The following is a 19,415-nucleotide window of genomic DNA, read 5'->3' on the forward strand; positions in this document are numbered from 1 at the left end:
ACAACCCAGTAATTTGTTTTTGGTAAGCCTTTGTCTGCAAGCTTGTGAATAAACAGCCGCTTTTGGCCAGATTTTGCTCCCCTCATGATGTAGAAAGGTGATCTTATTATAATATTACTGTCTCTTAATCTGCACATTTCCACCCACAGCACTGTAATTTTGTTTTCACAAACAACAACGGTGTATCAGTTCAAACGCCATGGTGAAAGTTCAAGTAAAGCATGCTAACTGTTCTGTTGTTGGCTGCACAGACGAGCACAGAACACTATTTATACTCCCAGCCTTAGAGGAGACAAGAGAGCAGTGGATTTATTGGTTTATTTACTGTATATTACGCTGCTGCCACACAGATCTAACATAAACATGTGATTTCTTTCCCAGCTGCTTACCTTCACAGACATAACTGACTGGTTTTTGTAACTCCTGTGTGTTTTCAACATAAACTTGTGTGTATTTGACAGTTTAAGTGCAATAAGACATGAAAGAGCACTTAGTTTAGTACTCAGTAGCTGCTTTCTGTGCACATACTTCGGATGTGTGCACTCAGAAGTTTAAACTATTATGGTTTAAAACATGATTTCAGCACGATAGACATGATAATCAACACCAAACAGATGTTTTTTTTTCTGGAAAAGGGGGCGGGGAGCAGCAGCTCATTTGCATTTAAAGAGACATGCACAAAAACAGAATGGAGTTTTGCAAGTGTGTCTGATCGTTCCCATCATTTCAGTGACAAATGTTTTATAAACAAGGCCCAGTTCCATGCTAGATTTGCTCTTTGTTTGATACTAAAATATAGTGTGTTCGCAGTGCTAAAGGAATCCCGTTCATGATTTATAACTGCAGGCGGTAAGTGAAACTGCATCAAATTTCTGTTTTAGCAGTCGGCGCACAAGTGCTCGTAACTCTTTAGCTCCACCCACAGTACTTCCAGGAGCTCGGCTGTTTTCGGAGAGAATAGTAAACCTGTGTCTTTTGGTGATATAAAGGCTGCAATACTACTCTGTAGGTACTGGGCAAAACTGTGTGTGTTATGCCCCCTTTTAAATGTATTTTGAAACGTTTAAGTCTAACTGACTGCAAAGGCTCAGCAATATTGCAAATGACAAATTTATAATTGCATAAACTGCAGCAGAAGGCAAACACATGGAAAAAATACTGGGCTAACTTGTATTGTCTTATATTTCACACAGTTATATCAGGGATAAGGACATGTCTCGCAATCTGTCCATGTTGGCGTTTGCCTAATTTGGCGGCTTCCTCCAAGTGACAGATGAATTTGTTTTGAAATACCTTGACTGGAGGCATAGTCTTTGGCGTCAACAACACAAATGATATGTCTATAATAGAGAGAGATAAGCCTATTTATAACTATGCAAGATAATATGGTTGATTACATTGTATTAATTGGATTCTGAGCTGTTTTTCCTTGCTGTTTATGACAAAGCTATTTTTGGGTTATAACCCAAACATTGGTGTGCAACAATTTTGATGTTTTGGTGGTATGGCACCACTGTACTCCATTTCACAAATCCCACATTCACGTCTCAGCAGGCTAATCTAGCAGATTTACTATCGGAAATCCCTCTGAATTGACTGATGTGATATTTGCATGGATTTCTTGGGAATTCGATAAGCATCTGTCTGAAATAATCATATCTAGACTGTGTCTCAAGCATCACACACATTGTAAAAACACGAACTACTTCTCTCATGCGTGGTTACCAGTCATTACAAAACTAGATATTTCAACAAGGAAATGTACCTCTAGGAATGCTGATCTTAAAATCCAGGTCTCTTCTTTCCAAGTGGTAAAGAGCCACTTCCTGGAGACGTGCTCTCTCCAGCTCTGAGAGGCTTTGGATGGCAACCGGCTGCAGCCTCACGCTTTGCCCCAGCATGGTGGCCCACGTATGGTCACCCTGAGAATAGACAGACAGAAAAAGAAAGCAGAAGTGAAACAGTGAACGCATTGCTTTCAGTCTCAGCAGGATTTTTGCAGTTTGATCACGGCCCAGCTCAGGCACACCTGTTTATGATTTTAAAGGGAAGCTGATTCATGTGCGTTTGATCAGAGTTGGAATTCTGCAGCAAGGCGTATCGCCAAGAGCAGGATTTACCCTGCTGAAATTTATATACTGCAGTTAAAGTGCTTTGCACACCTTTTACAAACCGACCATCAAATATCATAAAGCAAAGGCTGGGGTTAAAGGGTGTGAAATCACTCCCAACAGTCTTTAAGAATTTTAGACATTCAGAGTTTAATATATTTCTCCCTAACAGAAACATGTCTGGGTAAACGTGCCCTGAAAGGTCTTGTCTGGGTTACTAAAAACAAAAAAAGCCAAGAGGTCTAAGTACTTAAAACATGCTATATGAGAAAAACACTATTTGAGCGTCTCTGTTTAATTTGGATTCAATGACAGCTACTTTTAGACTTGGCAGCGGCACTGTATTGGGTAAACATACAATAGCTAGCGGTCATTTTTTGACCTAATGTAATTCCTCTGACAGCATACATCCTGTGTGTAGTCATACATGTTGGCACATCTGATGTGATGACAACAATGAGAAGAACTAAAAGCCAAAAGAGTTGCTGAGAGGAAATTTACTGCTGATCAACCTCAATGCTTATTTAAATATTAGTAGAATAACTATATAATGCCTAGACAGTGTACATATCCAATTTTAGATTATCATATGGGTTAAAGCACAATTAAAATGCAAGTTGTTAGAATCAAAACCTTTGAAAAATGCCTCCGTAAACAAATGTGACCCTGGACCACAACAGGACATTATATGGGTCAAAATTATTGATTTTTCTTTTATGCCAAAAATCATTAGGATATTAAGTAGAGATCATGTTCCATGAAGATATTTTGTAAATTTCATTTGGACTTCATTTGGACAACTTTAAAGGTGATTTTCTCAGTATTTTGATTTTTTGGCATCCTCCAGATTTTCAAGTAGTTGTATCTCAGCCAAATATTGGCTATCCTAACAAACCATACATGGAAAGCTTATTTATTAATTAAATTTGTATACATTTCAGAAAACTGACCCTTATGACTGGTTTTGTGGTCCAGGGTCACAAATAAAAAGTGACTGAACTTCCATAAGGGCGATTAATCTAATTCTCTGGTTATAAAGCCCCAATTGTTTATTGCTTAAACAAATGTGTGAGTTGTCATCTCACTAGGGTTTAATTGAAAGCAGGAGTGTGTCTGTAATCTGTTTTCTTGTGTCCGTGTGGGAGGCCACTTTTTTCACTTGAGTTGTGGTCACGCAACATACCAATCGGTATTGAGAAAAGGACAGAGGTCACAGGTTGTGTTCTGTTTATTGTGATGATAATAGAGATCAGTGAAAACAACATGAGATCCATCTGTTGATACCAGTATTTCAAATATATGTAGAAACTATCCACAGATTACAAACGACTGTAAACTGGTGTTACTGAGGGCATTACTTTTTGCTATGCATTCTGAGTTATTATTGTGAATTCATATTCAAGTACATAAAGGAGCCTTTTTATTATGGAACTGCATACGTCCCTTATACATACAGTTGTGCTCATAATTTTACAGATGCCTTGCAGAATATGCTAAATGTTAAAGAAGTCTACTTCCAGAACAACAATTTACAAATAATTTACTTGTCATCCAAGATGTTCATGTCTTTCTTTCTTCAGCCGTAAAGAAATTATGTTTTTTGAGGGAAACATTTCAGTATTTTTCTCAGTATTTTTTTTTCTATAATGGACTGATATGGTGCCCTGATTTTGAACTTCCAAATGCAGTTTAAATGCGGCTTCAAACGATCTCAAATGTGGTTGTAAACGATCCCAGCCGAGGAAGAAGGGTCTTGATCGGTTATTTTCATTTAAAAAATACTATTTATATACTTTTTAATGCCAAACGCTCGTCTTGTCCTACTCTGCTTGGACTGTTTTTGTTCCAGTTCATGACAATTAGGGTATGTCAAAAAAACTCCCATCTCATGTTCTCCCTCAACTTCAAAATCGTCCTATATCGCTGTTTTTATTATTTTTGTTAAGGGTGTTTGATCTTCTTTGCATGTTCACGTTGCAAAGACTGGGTCGGAACTTCTGCTGTGATGTAGGATGATTTTGAAATGATTTCTGAAGTTGAGGGAGAAAATGTGATTGGAGTTTTTCGACATAATCTAACTGTCTTGAGCCAGAATACACAGAGTTCAGGGAGACAAAAGCAAGATGAACATTTGAGATTAACCACATTTGGGATCGTTTGAAGCCGCGTTTAAACTGTTTTTCGGAAGTTCAAAATCGGTGCAGTCCATTATATGGAGAAAAATTCTGAAATGTTTTCCTCAAAAAACATAATTTCTTTACGACTGAAGAAAGAAAGACATGAACATCTTGGATGACAAGGGGGTGAGTACATTATATGTGAATCTTTGTTTTGGAAGTGGACTTCTCCTTTAATAATTTTAACAAAATAAGAGGGATCATGAAAACTGTATGTTATTTCTTAATTAGTACTGTAGTACTGTGTAATAAAAGTGTTAAGTCTTTTATTACACAGTACTTTAGATGTTTATATATACTCCACAAGACAAAATACTAACTGAATTTATATAAATTACCCTGTGAATCTTAATACTGTGTGTTGTTTCCTGGATGATCCACAACTGTTTTTTAATGGTTGTTCATGAGTCCTTTGTTTGTCCTGAGCAGTTTAGGACAAATCCTCTTCAGAAAAATCCTCCAGCTCCCGCACATTCTTTGGTTTTCCAGCAGTATCTGCATATTTGAACCCTTTCCAAAAGTGAATGTATGATTTTAAGATCCATCTTTTCACAATGAGGACAACTGAGGGACTCATACATAACTATTACAAAAGATGAAAACATTCAGTGATGCTCAAGAAAGCAACACAATGCATTAAGAGCCAGGGAGTGTAAACTTTTTGAATTGGATGATCAGGGTAAATTGTACTTACATGATCTTCTAGGAGACATGTAAATATTTATGTAGCTTCTGAGGTTGCAATTTTAAATGGAAAAAAAAATTACACATCATCATCCTGTTCAAAAGTTTACACCCCCATTGCATTCTGTTGCCTTCTTAAGCATCAGTAAATGTTTTTACCTTTTGTAATAGTTATGTATAAGTTCCTCAGTTGTTCTCAGTGTGAAAAGATTGATCTCAAAATCATACAGTCACTTTTGCAAAGTGTTAAAATATGCAGAAGATGCCGGGAAAACAGTAGGCAGTAGGACATTGACAAAATAGTCCAGAAGAGAGGAATTGTTGAATAAAGTCATTATTTTTGTCTTCTTTGCACACAAACAAGCTTCATAACTTTACAGTTGAGCCACTGATGTCAAAGGGACTATTTTAAAGTGCTCCTATTATGCCTTTTCAAATAGGACCTTTCGTGCAGTGTGTCATGTAGCTGTATGTGAACATAAACTATCTGCAAAATTGTGAAGCCGACAGTGCACGATAAATAAAGTTACTGTCTATCAAAAAAATGAGTCGGCTCACATTTGCCTGAACGAGTCGTCAGGAATTCAAATCTTTTTCTGTTACGGCCATACGTCACGATGTAACACATTTGCATAATGTCCGCCCACGTTCTACGTCGTGAACAACTTGCCCGCCCACAAACAATACAATTTCCATGTGGTTTCCGTCACATGGAAAGTTACACGTACATTTTATGGAAGATGCTGTATCCTGCGCTGTGAGTAAAATTGTTTTATATTCACTTCCAAAAGATGAAACTGCAAAGATTGTATTTTCTAGCGATCGTTCAAAATACGAGTTGTGTATGTTATGTTGTGTAACAACCCTGCACGTCTTGCTAACCGGCTAAATCACACTGCTGTAGTTCTGTTGTTCAGCTGTGGACCCACTGTAGTCTGACAATTTGTGATTGATGTAGCTTGACTGTCTGTCTGTCTCATTAGTTGGAGTAATGATAAAGGATGGCGCACAAAGCGGCTTTCACACCGAATGCGGAAAGCGCTGTGCTATGAAACCCATTCGTTTCAATTGCTTCCACCACGGGAGGACAAAGTTCAAATGAGTTGTTCAAATGAACTTTTGCCGCTGCGCTCTGAAGGGCTGCACTGAACCCAGCGGCCAGCGCAGCGCTTTCGGTGTGAAAGCCGCCTTAATGCATTATACAATGTTGAAGTTTACAACATAGAGGTGTGCCCGGTTCGCCTACATAAGCAAATTGCGAGCACTTTCCACGGTAGACCGTGCTAACTTGTCGATCAGCCACTTCAGCCATTTCATCATCACTCTGGCTGGAATTGGTATGGTAAAATCGATGCCATCTTCTCTATGGGCTGTCAATCTGTTATAGCAATGGGCGTTTCGTTTTCCGACACGCTGTACGCGGTAGACCAATCATAAAGGACTGCGCCATCTGACCAATCACAGCAGTGAGGTCTCACGGAAAGGAGGGGTTTAGAGAGACTGATTCTTCGAACTGCTTCGCACGAGTCGTTTACGAATCATTTAGAAATGGGGGAAAATTAAATCTATTTGTGGAGAAAACTAAAGTGTTTTTTGACCTTGCATACATGTAAAACTCCCTGTTTTGGGAGTCTATTAAAACAATTTTAGCAACCTTTAAAATGGCATAATAGGAGCACTTTAATGATGTTCTTAATACCTTTCTGGGCATTGCTGTCTATGGAGGGTCAGAAAGCTCTCGGATTTCATCCAAAATATCTTAATTTGTATTCCAAAGATGAACGAAAGTCTTATGGGTTTGGAATGACATGAGGGTGAGTAATTAATGACAGACTGTCATTTCTGGGTGAAATATCCCTTTAATATCATGCATTTTCAGGGTGGGAAGATGAGAACAGCTTCAGGGCAATGCAAACCACAAAATCCTTTTCCTTTCCCCCTCCTCCCTAACCCTTTCATGTGCCCTTCTCTTTCTCACATATACTGTCCCTTCTTTAAAAAACAAAAAGTGCAAGCCGGGAATAAAGGGAAGAGCAAAACACAAACACATGTAGCCTTACGCCATACTTCAAAGCCCACTGAAACCTAAACCACCATCATTCATCAGAAGTATTGTGATCATTTACTGGACACAAAGGCTTTTGTGAGAAACACTTGCCTTTATAAAACCAAACAGACATAACATACGCAGCACACATCCTATATGACGTATCAGGAGTTTGGGGTAATATCCCCAAAATGTTTTTTAATGTACTCATGTTATGATTCAGGCTAATTTTATAGTATACACACTATTCACAATGATCTACATTTCTCAGGCAAAAATGTAACCTAAAAACAACACGAGACAACTCATTCTCAAGAACTGTGAGAGTACCAGCACTTCCATTCTGAATAAAACTAACTTATAGTTACCAAAGCGTGCTAAAAGGTTCAGCAGAGGGTGTTCGTAAATAGATCCACTACAAAAACACCCCCAATGATCAACCCTACTAACCCAAGCATATCTTGAAACCCCAGAGGGAGGGGACCAGAAATGGTTTAGAATAAGACAAAACTATGCAGGAAGCACTATCAGTCCATAAAAAGACAGATGCCCAAATAATAGAGTATATACACAAGACCATGAAGACAATGATGTAATCATGATTATATCGAACCCTATTGTCTGGCAATTCTGTGAACCATCATAGCCATTTAGATCATCACTGGTTATTAATGAGTGTATATTCTGCTGAAGCAATGTTCTTCTAATAGTAGAAATTTATTTGACAGGGGACATGAAAATAACAGGCTGCTACAACGTGTCTGTGTGTAAATCAGGTTCTTGCATTCATGTCTGAGACAGCTAATCCAAGTGCAGACATACCTGAGTGTATGACAAGACCCAGATAAAAACATCAGAGGTCCATAAATATTATTGCAAGACCGCTCGAGTACTAGAACAATAAAGTAAACAGTTTTGCGAAACTGCTTCGCTTCACTTTGAAGAGATTTTCTGTAGCCATCCAGAGTAAACAATAGCTTATTCCTTAAAAAGTCCTTCTCAGTCCGTTCTCTTATTTCCTTTCCGAATTCTTGTCCGATTTCCACTTCATATACTTCTTAAGCCCTGACCATATTTGTCTCCTGATCCTTAAAACCTGGCTCATGGTCCCTCATGAGAACTTAGATATAAATACTCGTATTTAGAAACATGCTGATAGTTCCCAGATGCCCCTTTTAAATAATTTCCAAGTGCTTGTAAGAGTTCAGCCAGTAACGATCTTGGTGTTTCTATCAAAGTAACATAATCAGATAACTCCTGTGACGATGACGAGTAAGATATGCAAATATCTGCGATAAACTTCTATTGTTTATTCAGTCTCAACGACATCTGGTGAGCATTTACATCAATGGCTTGTTTTCGGTGCACCTGGATGCATGTGAATGTGCATAAATGTGAACGCATAATAACGTGCGAGAAGATAAGTGTCCATACAATGGAAAATTACAAAGAACTTCTCTGCTCTTGAGCAACATAGCTCAATTTAGAGAACTGAAAGAAAAATGAGAGAAAATAGCAGCAGTCAGCCCTCCTGAATTATCCATTTAAGCTGTACTGTGTCAAATAACAGAAACAAAAAGGCAAACACATTATCTGCCCTAACACCCATAGCGTCCCTTTTGGATGACCTCTTTCAGACAACCTCAGACAGTCTTTGGATCAAAGGATGCCAAAAGGGAACAAGGGCTCTTTTTTAGTCCTCAGACTGATTTAGGCTGGCAGCATCCCTCAATTGGATCTCTAAGTATGTATCATTTTCGAAAGGAAGTTTCCTCAGAGCAAGAAACTAAATTCATCATTCTGTGCGTAATGTTGTCTGGTGGCCTAATCAGTGGTTATATTCATATACCTGATGGGATAAAGTCAACAAAGGAAAACTGAATCCCAAAGAATTTGAGGTCTGCTTTATGTTTTAAGACCATTGAAACTGACATGAAAAAATGTTAAACACCACTTCAGAGGAGGTAAACTCTCATAAACATGCACAATGCTCTGTCACAGAAAGAGACTTCTGGATCTCTGCTGTCTCCTACACAAGCATATCTCAAGACTCTTTGTTTAAAAAATGCATAAAAACATAAGGAAAGCAAACATAGCATAGCTTTTAATAAGGGTCGGTGAGAAATTAGGCAGTCTGAGATCAGTTAAAAAATCCATAAAGTTACATGTGTCCAGAAATGTGGTCGTTATATTAGTTTCATGCATTTTTTAAAATAATTCATCATATTTTTGTCAAAAAAAAAGCGATTTATTGACAAGTAAAAAATAGTAAATATTAAATACACTTTAAATAAAGGTTTAAAATGTTTTTTTAAGTAATAAAGTTATTTTTTACAAATAATATTACATTAGAATTTTTACTTAATTCCAACTGCTACTCCATTTAGCCTGAACTAAAAAAAAATCAAATTAAAAACATAGTGACCCTGAAATAGTCCACACATTGGTTTTTTCCAAGAATCTTTTTATAAGACTTTTACACCAGGTATTACACCACCTACAGTAAACAGTTTTTTACTTTAAGCACCACTAAATATCAAAAATGGCTCTTAATTCAGAAACTGAAACATTTATGAGAGAAAAGGTATAGTCAAGTAAGCTTTGTATGCTAACCTTGGGTAGACACACACTATCAATCCATATTATTCTGCCGAACACTTCAAGAAACAAGTACAAATACGGACAGATTGCACATGTTTACCTAAAACAGTAAGCAGTAGCTGGTAGTTAAATGTGAAATCCAGATTTAGCCGCACACACATAACAAACACAAAACACATTATACACCATCTCAAACAAACACATGTGGCAAACAGTGTGGCAAACTATTCCCCGAGCATACTGTTTATCATTGCATTTACCTATTCACTGAATGTATTCTACACTTCATTATAGTCTCAGACTGTAAAATACTGCAGCAGTAAAATACTGCACAACTACACATAAACTTTGCTCATTAAATCTGTAAACTGACTCAGACTCTCACACATACTTTTCACTCTACCTGCAGACTGGGAGACAGGCAGTGTGTTTGACAGAAACACACACTCTGTGAATATGAGCAATCCCCTCAGACTCTTCAGACAGGTACAGGCAATCCGACCCGAGCATGAGACAGACAGACAGAAGCAGAGAAGGATAAAGAGTGAGAGAGGTCTGTCCTCTCCATCTGCCATGTACTCAAGTAAATCAGAGTGCAGCCCCGGGGTTGCCAAGAGCAAACTTCACATAAACACTCAGTCAGTGACGTAGAGCAGAGGGGGAGGAGCCTGAAACTGATACAGCAGAGCTTTGAATGTGTTCCCCTGTCAGACTGTCACTCATCATCAGCATAATAAACACTTGAGATGCACTGACCTTCCTTCCCACCTCCCACTGCGGGCTTTTTTTACTCCTTTTTCCTTCTCCAAGTTCATTCCTGTTGAAAGCCTGTCCTCTTCACAGAAACGAAAACAATAGCAAGGACAAGGAAAAAAATGAAGAGAGACACACACAGCAGGAAAGGAAAAAAAGAAAACAATGAGAGATGTGGCGTCAGGCAGAAGGTAGAGTAGTAAAACTCAAACACACATACATTCACAAACTAGCCGCCTCATGATGAGCACATACAATAAAGATTGACCTTTCAACTCTGTGCTGACCTCACACATCTCAATTTTATCTGTTACACAGATTCCACTTTTTCGTGATAACCTTTCAGCCGAAGGCAAGATCCTGTAAGAGTCTTTTGTGCTGAGAGAGTGTTCTAAACTGGGAATAGTGTGAGAAAATATCAAAAGTCTGACACTACTTTAAAATTTCAAATCTGGATACACATTTTATTCAAAAGTTTTGGGAAAGGTAAGACTGAAGTAGTAGTTTTCAGGTTTGATGTTTAAAGACTTTAATGCTCTCCAGAGCTGCTTTAATCAAAAATATAGTAAACATAGTAATGTGAAATATTATCACAATTTAGAATAAATGTTTTCTATTTTTATATTCTGTATTTTTAAAATGTCATTTATTTCTGTAATACCAAAGCTGAATTTTCAGTAGCCATTACTCCAGTCTTCAGTGTCTCATGACACTTTAGAAATGCCAAGTTCTGTCATGAAACTCTAGATGGCGCAAAATGATGATATTAATAGCATTAAACTACTTGGCACAAGTTGATTGATTCATGTTGCATACGCAGCCAATGAGCTTGCTGCTTTACATTTAAATGGCTGGTTAGTATTCACTACAGCAGTTCACAGTGCAGTTTCTCTGAGTTCCTCTGAAACCCTCCACCTCCCCAGCTCCACCTGTATAGATCTGCTACAGGTTATTATACATGCTACTTGTGCAGCAGTTATACATCTTAAATACTCACAGCACTGTATTGACGTATGTATTGGCAATAGCTTTGCAGCAGCAGCAGCGATAATCTACAACAACAGCAATAAGCAGTAATTCAGCGGCATAGGAGATCTATTGCGCCAGAACCAACTACATTAACATTGTCATATCCACTACCATGCTAAAATCTTCTAATCATGCTAAAACCATGCTAAAATCAGAGTTGTCATGATAGAAATAATTTTAACATGCTCATTTGTTGCTCAAGAATTTTTTTTTATTATTATCAATGTTGAAAAAGTCGTGCAGCCTAAAATGTTTGTGGAAACAAATTTTTTTGATTTACAGAAAGTTTATAAGAACAGCATTTGAAATAAAAATCTTTTGTAACATCTAGGGCTGGACGATATGACCAAAATCACAAAATATTTCTTAATTTTGGAAAAAACTGGCAAGAATGCCCACAATAGATATATGTACCTACAAACTTCTGAAAAATGTGAATTTGCTAAGTCTATGAAACCTCCTATAAAACCATATAATATTTTAGAAATAAAAAATGGCACAAATTAATGTTCGCCTTTTATTTGTATTTACCCTTCATACAAACAAGAAATTTGAAATCACTGTCAGAGACTCTCAGACTCACCTTATTAATATTAATACAGAGTTCTGGCATTAAATTCTAAGATGGCACAGTCTGATAGTTCTAGCTCAATCTGACCTGGTGACATCATTGTCACATGGCAGCTGATTAGTTCTCTCCAGATAACCTCCACCTCCACATTGTCATGTACATTACCATGCCAATCCCTCCGAGAGTTGTCATGACAGAAATATCTTTAACTTCAAACTATAACATAGGCTGATTATTCTTATAGATTAAAACAAAAGTGCTTCGACCAGGATAAATAATATGAAAAATGCTCAGAGTTGCTGCAGAAAACAGAAAAAAAAAAGAATGAGCAACAACAAAAATGTTGCTGAGACAGGCTTGAAAATGCAAATTCATTCTTTGCCAGCAGGAGTCACTTTTGGAGCGGTAGAAACAGTAGTTTTCCGGTCACATACGGTACTTTATCAGGTAAAATTAAAATGCCATTGTTCCGTATTATGATTTTGAAACGTGCAGTGCTCATGAAACGTGCAGTGCTCATCGAAGTCAACCGCCAAAAATAAATCAATGTATGGGAAACACTAGTTATATATATTGTAATATTGAAAATGTGTTTAAAAATATCAGTTACTGAAAAAAATTACATTGCGATATATATTGATATAGAATTTATGTCCAGCCCTAGTAACATCATACATATGTTTATTGTTACCTTTTTATGCATTGTTTGATTCAACCATGCTAAATAAATATTTTAATTTCTTAAAAAAAAAAAAAAAGGTTTTCTATTAAAGCACAAGATTATTCTCAAATCATGCTGGATTACATGATCATCAAGTCTTAAAATCTGCTGCTCATAAATCTGTGGTGTTTATATCAAGCTCAAGTGCCGGGAGTGTCATGCACCAGTTTGTTTTGAAGGGGCACCTGTGGCAATTCTGACTCACTTTATGCTCTAGGTCAGGCATGACTTAACCCAAACACTATGTTAAAACTTAGTCGCTCATAGCATAAGTGTGGGAACAGAACAATTTTTTTAGCTTGCAAAGAGACCTAAGTTAAAATCCTAAACAAATAAGATATTCATTTGAATAGGAAAGTTGCTTTGTTATGCACAATAGTTACTAACAAGTTCACTAGTGGTGCCTGTGTTGTGTGTGGGTAAGTGTTTATTTGTGATGTTTGTTTGCTCAGTTCCTGATAGCTCAGCAAATGATCCTATTAGAGTACTTCTGTGCAACTAGCTGACAGAGTGACAGATTGAGCACATTAGCGAGGAGATCCCAGATAGCGGCACTGTTAGTAACTTCAGAACTAGTCTTCATTCAAGTTTGGACACACATAAACTTTCAGGAAGTACCTGACAAGCACAAAGTAAACACCAAATTATTATAGACAAACATGGACCTAGAACAAGTGGCCCTGGTTTGGTCCTTGACCTGGTTAGCAAGAAGCAGTTAGCCCCTGCTGGTAAATGTTGTAACTACACTTCCTTTAAAAATAAATAAAGTTCCAAATGTAGGTTCAGGAGGAGACTACGTCTTCCAGCGCCCCTCTACCTCCCCATCTCCACCTCTGTTTCTATTATTCTCATCTATGTTGTACCACAATGAGGGGGTTGAACTCAGGGTTCAAGCAGAGCCTCGGGTTCAAGCATTGATCGAGGACAGCAAGCCAAGTTTGTTTACCATTAACCATCAAGACTAGATAAGCAGGCAAGAAAGGTTCCAAATTAGGGTTTTCACAGCGATGCTACAGTATATATAACAATTTTGGATTCCCTGAAGAAACTTTCAGTAAACAGCCTGTACCTGCTGTAAACAGTCATTTTTTTTGTTAATGTGAAGAAAATTTTGATAATCTAAATAACTGTTTTCCACCATAAAGTACATTTTCTGCAATGGAAAGTTTCCTTACTTTCCTTACTCCAGATTGCAATAAAGAACCATCTCTCTGGATTGATGTTCATTCAGAAGTATCTGTGTATTCTGATTGAATAACATTTTCACTAGCAACATATAAATCACAAAAAGTTCATTAGCCGGTGTTGACAGTGACATATTGATATATTGAGGACATTTGTCCCTGTCTTCTGCTTTTAACAGTCCTGTGCCAGCTGAGCAAGCGCCATGTCAACGGACAGCTTTTCTCCAGGTATCTTAGACCTCTTTGACCTAAAATAGCTATAGTGCCACCAATAGTAGACATATTTTTTCAGGCTGATAAATGTGCGGCTCTGAATAATGCGTTTGGAATGTGGTGCGAGGCTGTGTGCGGTATGTCTTGGATTTGCCATTAATTTACCATCTGCAGGGCTTGGATGTGCTTGAGCTCTCTGGAGATTCTTCCATCTCCATCAGGGATGAAAATACAGCCCAGATGTCTTCATCACTTATACCATCCATCCACAGTTATACTGTTTTCACAACATCAGGACTGCCAAAAGAGCCTTCAACACTTAAGAAGGCTGCTGAACATAAAACCTTTTTGGCTGATTTTTTGTAAGATTCAGAAAATATTCAATCTCAGTGACGTCCTTTAATAAGAAAACAGCAACATTTCATTTTGATTTGTGTTTATATATGAGATCTAATAAATCATTGGCAGGAACAGACCATGAAAATCTTTGGACTTGCATTCTCCCTGAAAAGGAAAAAAAAAAGTGATGACTGTCCCGACGGTTTTCCATACACATAAGAATGTTCATATCCGGCCATTAAAAGAGAAGTGCCCCTTAGTTTGACCTCTGACCCTGACATCAAGGATGCTCTCTTCCTGTTTTTGGCTGTAACATAGTACTCTTAGGTAAATATGATCATATGACCCTGATACAGGATGGACAAGAACAGAAACAGACCTGTCCCAAAAGAGAGGAGACAGGAGTAAAATCCGGTGTGTGCAGGTTTGGTGCGGATGCTCAGATGATGCAGGAAGAGTGACACATAGTAAATGTACTCTTTTTTTCCATGATGTCTATGAAAAATCTGACTAACTTGAATTTGTACACTCATCACTTAATATTGGTCAACATATCATAAAGCTGTTGGTTTTAATGCCTGTGTTTAGTGTAATTATTGCAAGCTGACTATCATTTAAAGCTATAGACTGCACTGCCCACTATAGGTCACAGCTGGCAAGTTCTACAACACATAAACCATCAAAAATAAATCTTATTCACAGTCTCTAAACTTTTTACTTAGTGAGCAGAAGAATTCTCTTCTGCTCATTAAGCCTGCATTTATTTGATCCAAAATACAGCAAAATCTGTAATATTGTGAAATATTTTTACTATTTAAAATAACTACTTTTTTCCTGTAATCAAAGTTAAATTTTCAGCATCATTACTCGTGTCTTCATTGTCACATGAACCTTCAGAAATCATTCTTATATGCTGATTTGCTGTTCAAGAAACATTTTTCATTATTATTATTATCAATATTTAAAACAGTTGAGTACATTATTTAGCAAGGATGCTTTAAATTGATCAAAAGTGATGATAAAGACAGTTATAATGTTACAAAAGATTTCTATTTCAGATAAATGCTGTTCTTCTGAACTTTCTATTCATCAAAGAAACCTAAAAAAAATTCCACTCAGCTGATTTCAACATATTAATAATAAGCAGCAAATAAGAATATTACAATGATTTCTGAAGAATCATGTGACACTGAAGACTGGACTAATAATGCTAAAAATTTAGCTTTGAAGTCACATGAACAAATTACATTTTAAAATATATTCAAATAGAAAACAGTTATTTTATTTCAAAATAAAAAATAATTTATTACTGTTTATTGTTTATTACTTTATTACTGTTTGTAAATTACTAAAATTACTGTTTTCGCTGTACTTTCGATCAAATAAATGCAGGCTTGGTGAGCAGAAGAGACTTCTTAAAAAAACATTAAAAAAAACTTAAAAAACCTTAAAAAATACACCTTTACATCTTCAGCTCAAAAAAACCTGACTTTCTTCTTATCATGAATCACATTGTCAATGACATTCACCTGTTCTACTTGCTACCCTCATACTTTTCTCAGTATGAATCATGTCCTCTGCAGAGTCAAAGCTCTGTCTAGACATGCTGAGGTGAAAAAGGTAAAAATGATTAGCATTCACGTTTCTGTACAGTCATAGACAGGGGAAATGGTCCATGTTTATAACTCTACAATTGCTGCTGGTACGGTGTTTATTTTCTCTTGGAGTGAGAAACTGCTTATCAGCAGATAGCGGAGATGAAAAAAGAGAAAACAGAGAGAACAGTGAATGTCTGGAGTAATGCTCAGTAATGTTTAAAAGAAATTAATACTTTTATCCAGCAAGGATGCATTAAATTAAACAAAACTGACAGTAAAGACATTTGTAATGTTAAAAAAAATATTTCTTTTTCAAATAAATGTTGTTTTTCTATTAATCAAAGTACCAATAGAAGTCGTCATTTACTTCCGACATCTGAGCCGCTGAAGATGCAGTAGATTACGTTTGTTTGTGAAGGGAATGCACCTCCCGATCTACATATATCCGTCTATGTTCGCGCAAATCATTCGTGATCCAGCTTCACTTACAGCAGAAGTGAGAATAAGGGTTTTTATGAATCTTTGCGATCGCCTTTCCTAATAATTTGCTAGTTAGCAAGTTTAGTGTCTAAACGTGTAAATAAACATGCTCGTCTCTCCACAGAGAGAAGAGAGGGGCGGGGTGAGCAGAGCTCATTTGCATTCAAAGCAGCCTCGACCAGAATGGGATGATTTTTGCAGAGCTCATTTTGACAAGGTAAAAAGGGTGTTGTTTTACACTACCATTGAGAATTTTTAACCAAAGTATATTATAGACTTTTCATTAAGACCCTAAAGAATCATATCAACTTGTGGAAAATGGGCATCCGATGACCACTTTAAGCACCCAATCAGCATATTACAATGATTTCTGAAGGATCATGTGATACTGAATACTGGAGTAACGATACTGAAATTTCAGCTTTGCCATCACAAGAATAAATTATATTTTATAAGAAATTAAAATACAAAGCAGTTATTTGTGGAATGTTTGATCAAATAATCCAGCCATGGTGGGCATAAATTACTTAATTCAAAAACATACAATTGCAACCAACCCTGAACTTTCAATAGTAGTGTCTTTCTTTAGACAACTTTGATATACTTGGCTTCTATCGGTCATGTCATACAGTAAATCAGAAACTCAAGGTGTGTGTGGGCCAGTGTGACCTCATTTCACCATTACAGGAGGACAGATTGCGTAACCTGAGTCAAAACGTATTTCCGTTTTCTTTCATCCTTTCAATCCTCTTATCTTTCTCCTCTTTATTATAACATCAGTCTGTTCTTCAAACTATCCCTAGAGGTTATGAAAAGGAAATGCCATTTACAAAAACATTCAGCAAAGATGCCATGTTTCTCTAAACAGGACATTCTCCACCCATCGGCACTCTAGTTCTCTACTGTTCTGTTTCATTATGCTGAAGAAACCGCCACAGACTGACATCCACAATAAATAATACCCCTGAGCATGGTGGTGCTAGTGTTTTTTCTCTAAACAGTAAATAGCATCACAACATTTTCCTAAACACCTGTTTGTCACTATGAACTGCAAATTTTACCTTGAGGTCATCACATGCAACACGAAAAATTAAATTTAACCTAATCTGATCTAACATTTAGCCCCATTTTACCTTATTCAGCTGATATAAAAAGCATCTACCAAACAACAAGCAAATGGAACCAAATATATCTGTTCTTCATGTAACAGATTTATTCATGTCATGTGGATAACCAGGAAGAAATATTGCTAAAGGCTGCATTTACTATATAGTCTGGATCGACACCCTCTGCTTGTTATTGATCAGTCAGTCGATCAGCTATGGCAATTTACACATGCCTAATGTTCTCCATCAGCTTCCAGTGGTGTAATACTGATTGTTAGATATATGTTGGTTAACTGCACTGCATTTATGCATGAATTCCTCTCTTGACCTCTGACCCCACATGTTCTAGTTTCAGTTGACTTTCATTATTGCTGGTCTCTGCTGGTCAAGTAAATTCAATCCTAGCTATTCAATTTACTCCCATCGAGTTTTTTCTATGAAACACATAAAATGATTTTCTTTTAGCTTGCAGAGGCTTGTGACCTGAGATGGTGACGCATTGTCTGAAGATGCTGTTCCTGAACTTTAGAAAAGAAGATTGAATTTGCTTTGAGGTTTGAAATAATGTGCATAACAGTCTATAAAAACCCTCTTTGTCTTTTAGGTCACAAACTTCAAATATGTGCAAGTATGGTCCGAATGACTGTAAACTCTCAAGAGGATAGAAGGTCCTTTCTGGCAGTTGTTGACTTGTGTGTGATGCAACTCATACGTCTCAGGCCGCTCTCTTCAAATTCCAAATCACAGAGAAGTTTTAAGCTCTTATTCTCTAATGAAGGCAAGACTTTTGAACACTTGCATTCCAAAGAATGGCCTTTAAACAAATCCCCCAGATAATACAGTAGTATTATTTCCAATTAAAATCATTGTTAAGGCCATTTGTGTCCTTCAGTAGATCTCACATCACTTAGTGTGCATACCTTTCAATGGGCTTAACCATGAAATGTACCAGGAAGAGGGAAGGAAAAGGAAGCTCTCAGAATATCAAACCCCCTTTGTTCTTTCATGTTCATCAATCATATGATAAAAACCTTTCAACTGGAAATGTTTTGAGTCATGTGATCGCTCGCTCAGGAAACTGGTGACAGGCTTTGAAGTACACATTTTAGATGTCAGCATGCAGTGAAGTTATGATGTAACGGAAATAGTGACAGGTCTTCTGTTTTGTGACTTACATCCGAGTTGGTTTACCTATCAGTTGTTGACTGCATTTGAGCATTCACCACTGAGATTGAGTTAATAATCTGAATAAAAATTACAAGGTCAAAAGAAAGTAAAACATAATGCATGGATGAATCATATGACCAATAACTTGCATTAAGAAAACATAATAGGTGCTGACTTTAAAACTGCTGTTTTTTAATCTATGAGTTGAAAGTATGAGAACGTTGGTGAGTTCATGCCAAGTCATGTCATAATGCAGCCCACACCAGTGTTTCCTGTAATGTGTTACGTAGCTGCAATGCAAAAACAAGCTACAGCACAAATAGTATAGTTCAACTGAAAAATGCATAATACATCACAAAAAAAAAAAAAATACACTTACATGAGCCTGAACTCTCCTGCCAGCGTTAAAGTTGACCTAGTATGCCCCTTTTTACAATATGAAATATGAGTCTCAGGTGCCCCAGAATGTGTCTGTGAAGTTCAGTTGAAAATACCCCACATATCATTATATCATTTCAAAAATGCCTATTTTGACTGGAAGCAGAAACACACTGTTTTCTGAGAACACGCATCTGAAGTACGCATATAGAAAGTGGCTGTCACATGGCATGTGAGTACTAAACTAAGTTGTCTT

At 37.0% G+C, this 19,415-nt stretch overlaps 1 protein-coding gene across 3 annotated transcripts in view; it reads right to left on the minus strand.

Annotated features, from left to right (window-relative positions):
- arhgap36 (Rho GTPase activating protein 36) overlaps window positions 1–19,415 on the minus strand; it is a 50,421-nt gene that overhangs the window by 27,047 nt on the left and 3,959 nt on the right. The window contains exons 1-2 of one of the 3 annotated variants that reach the window (XM_051115805.1): window positions 10,012–10,238; window positions 1,766–1,922 (exon numbers count right to left, since the gene is read on the minus strand). In XM_051115805.1, the coding sequence (XP_050971762.1) occupies window positions 1,766–1,901 (136 nt within the window). In that variant the 5' untranslated portion in view covers window positions 1,902–1,922; window positions 10,012–10,238. Of the gene's footprint in view, window positions 1–1,765; window positions 1,923–10,011; window positions 10,239–19,415 lie in introns of those variants that run through there. The other 2 variants (XM_051115804.1, XM_051115803.1) reach the window with 2 other exon arrangements.

This window comes from Labeo rohita, chromosome 7 (assembly GCF_022985175.1).
Source record: "Labeo rohita strain BAU-BD-2019 chromosome 7, IGBB_LRoh.1.0, whole genome shotgun sequence".
NCBI lineage: Eukaryota > Metazoa > Chordata > Actinopteri > Cypriniformes > Cyprinidae > Labeo > Labeo rohita.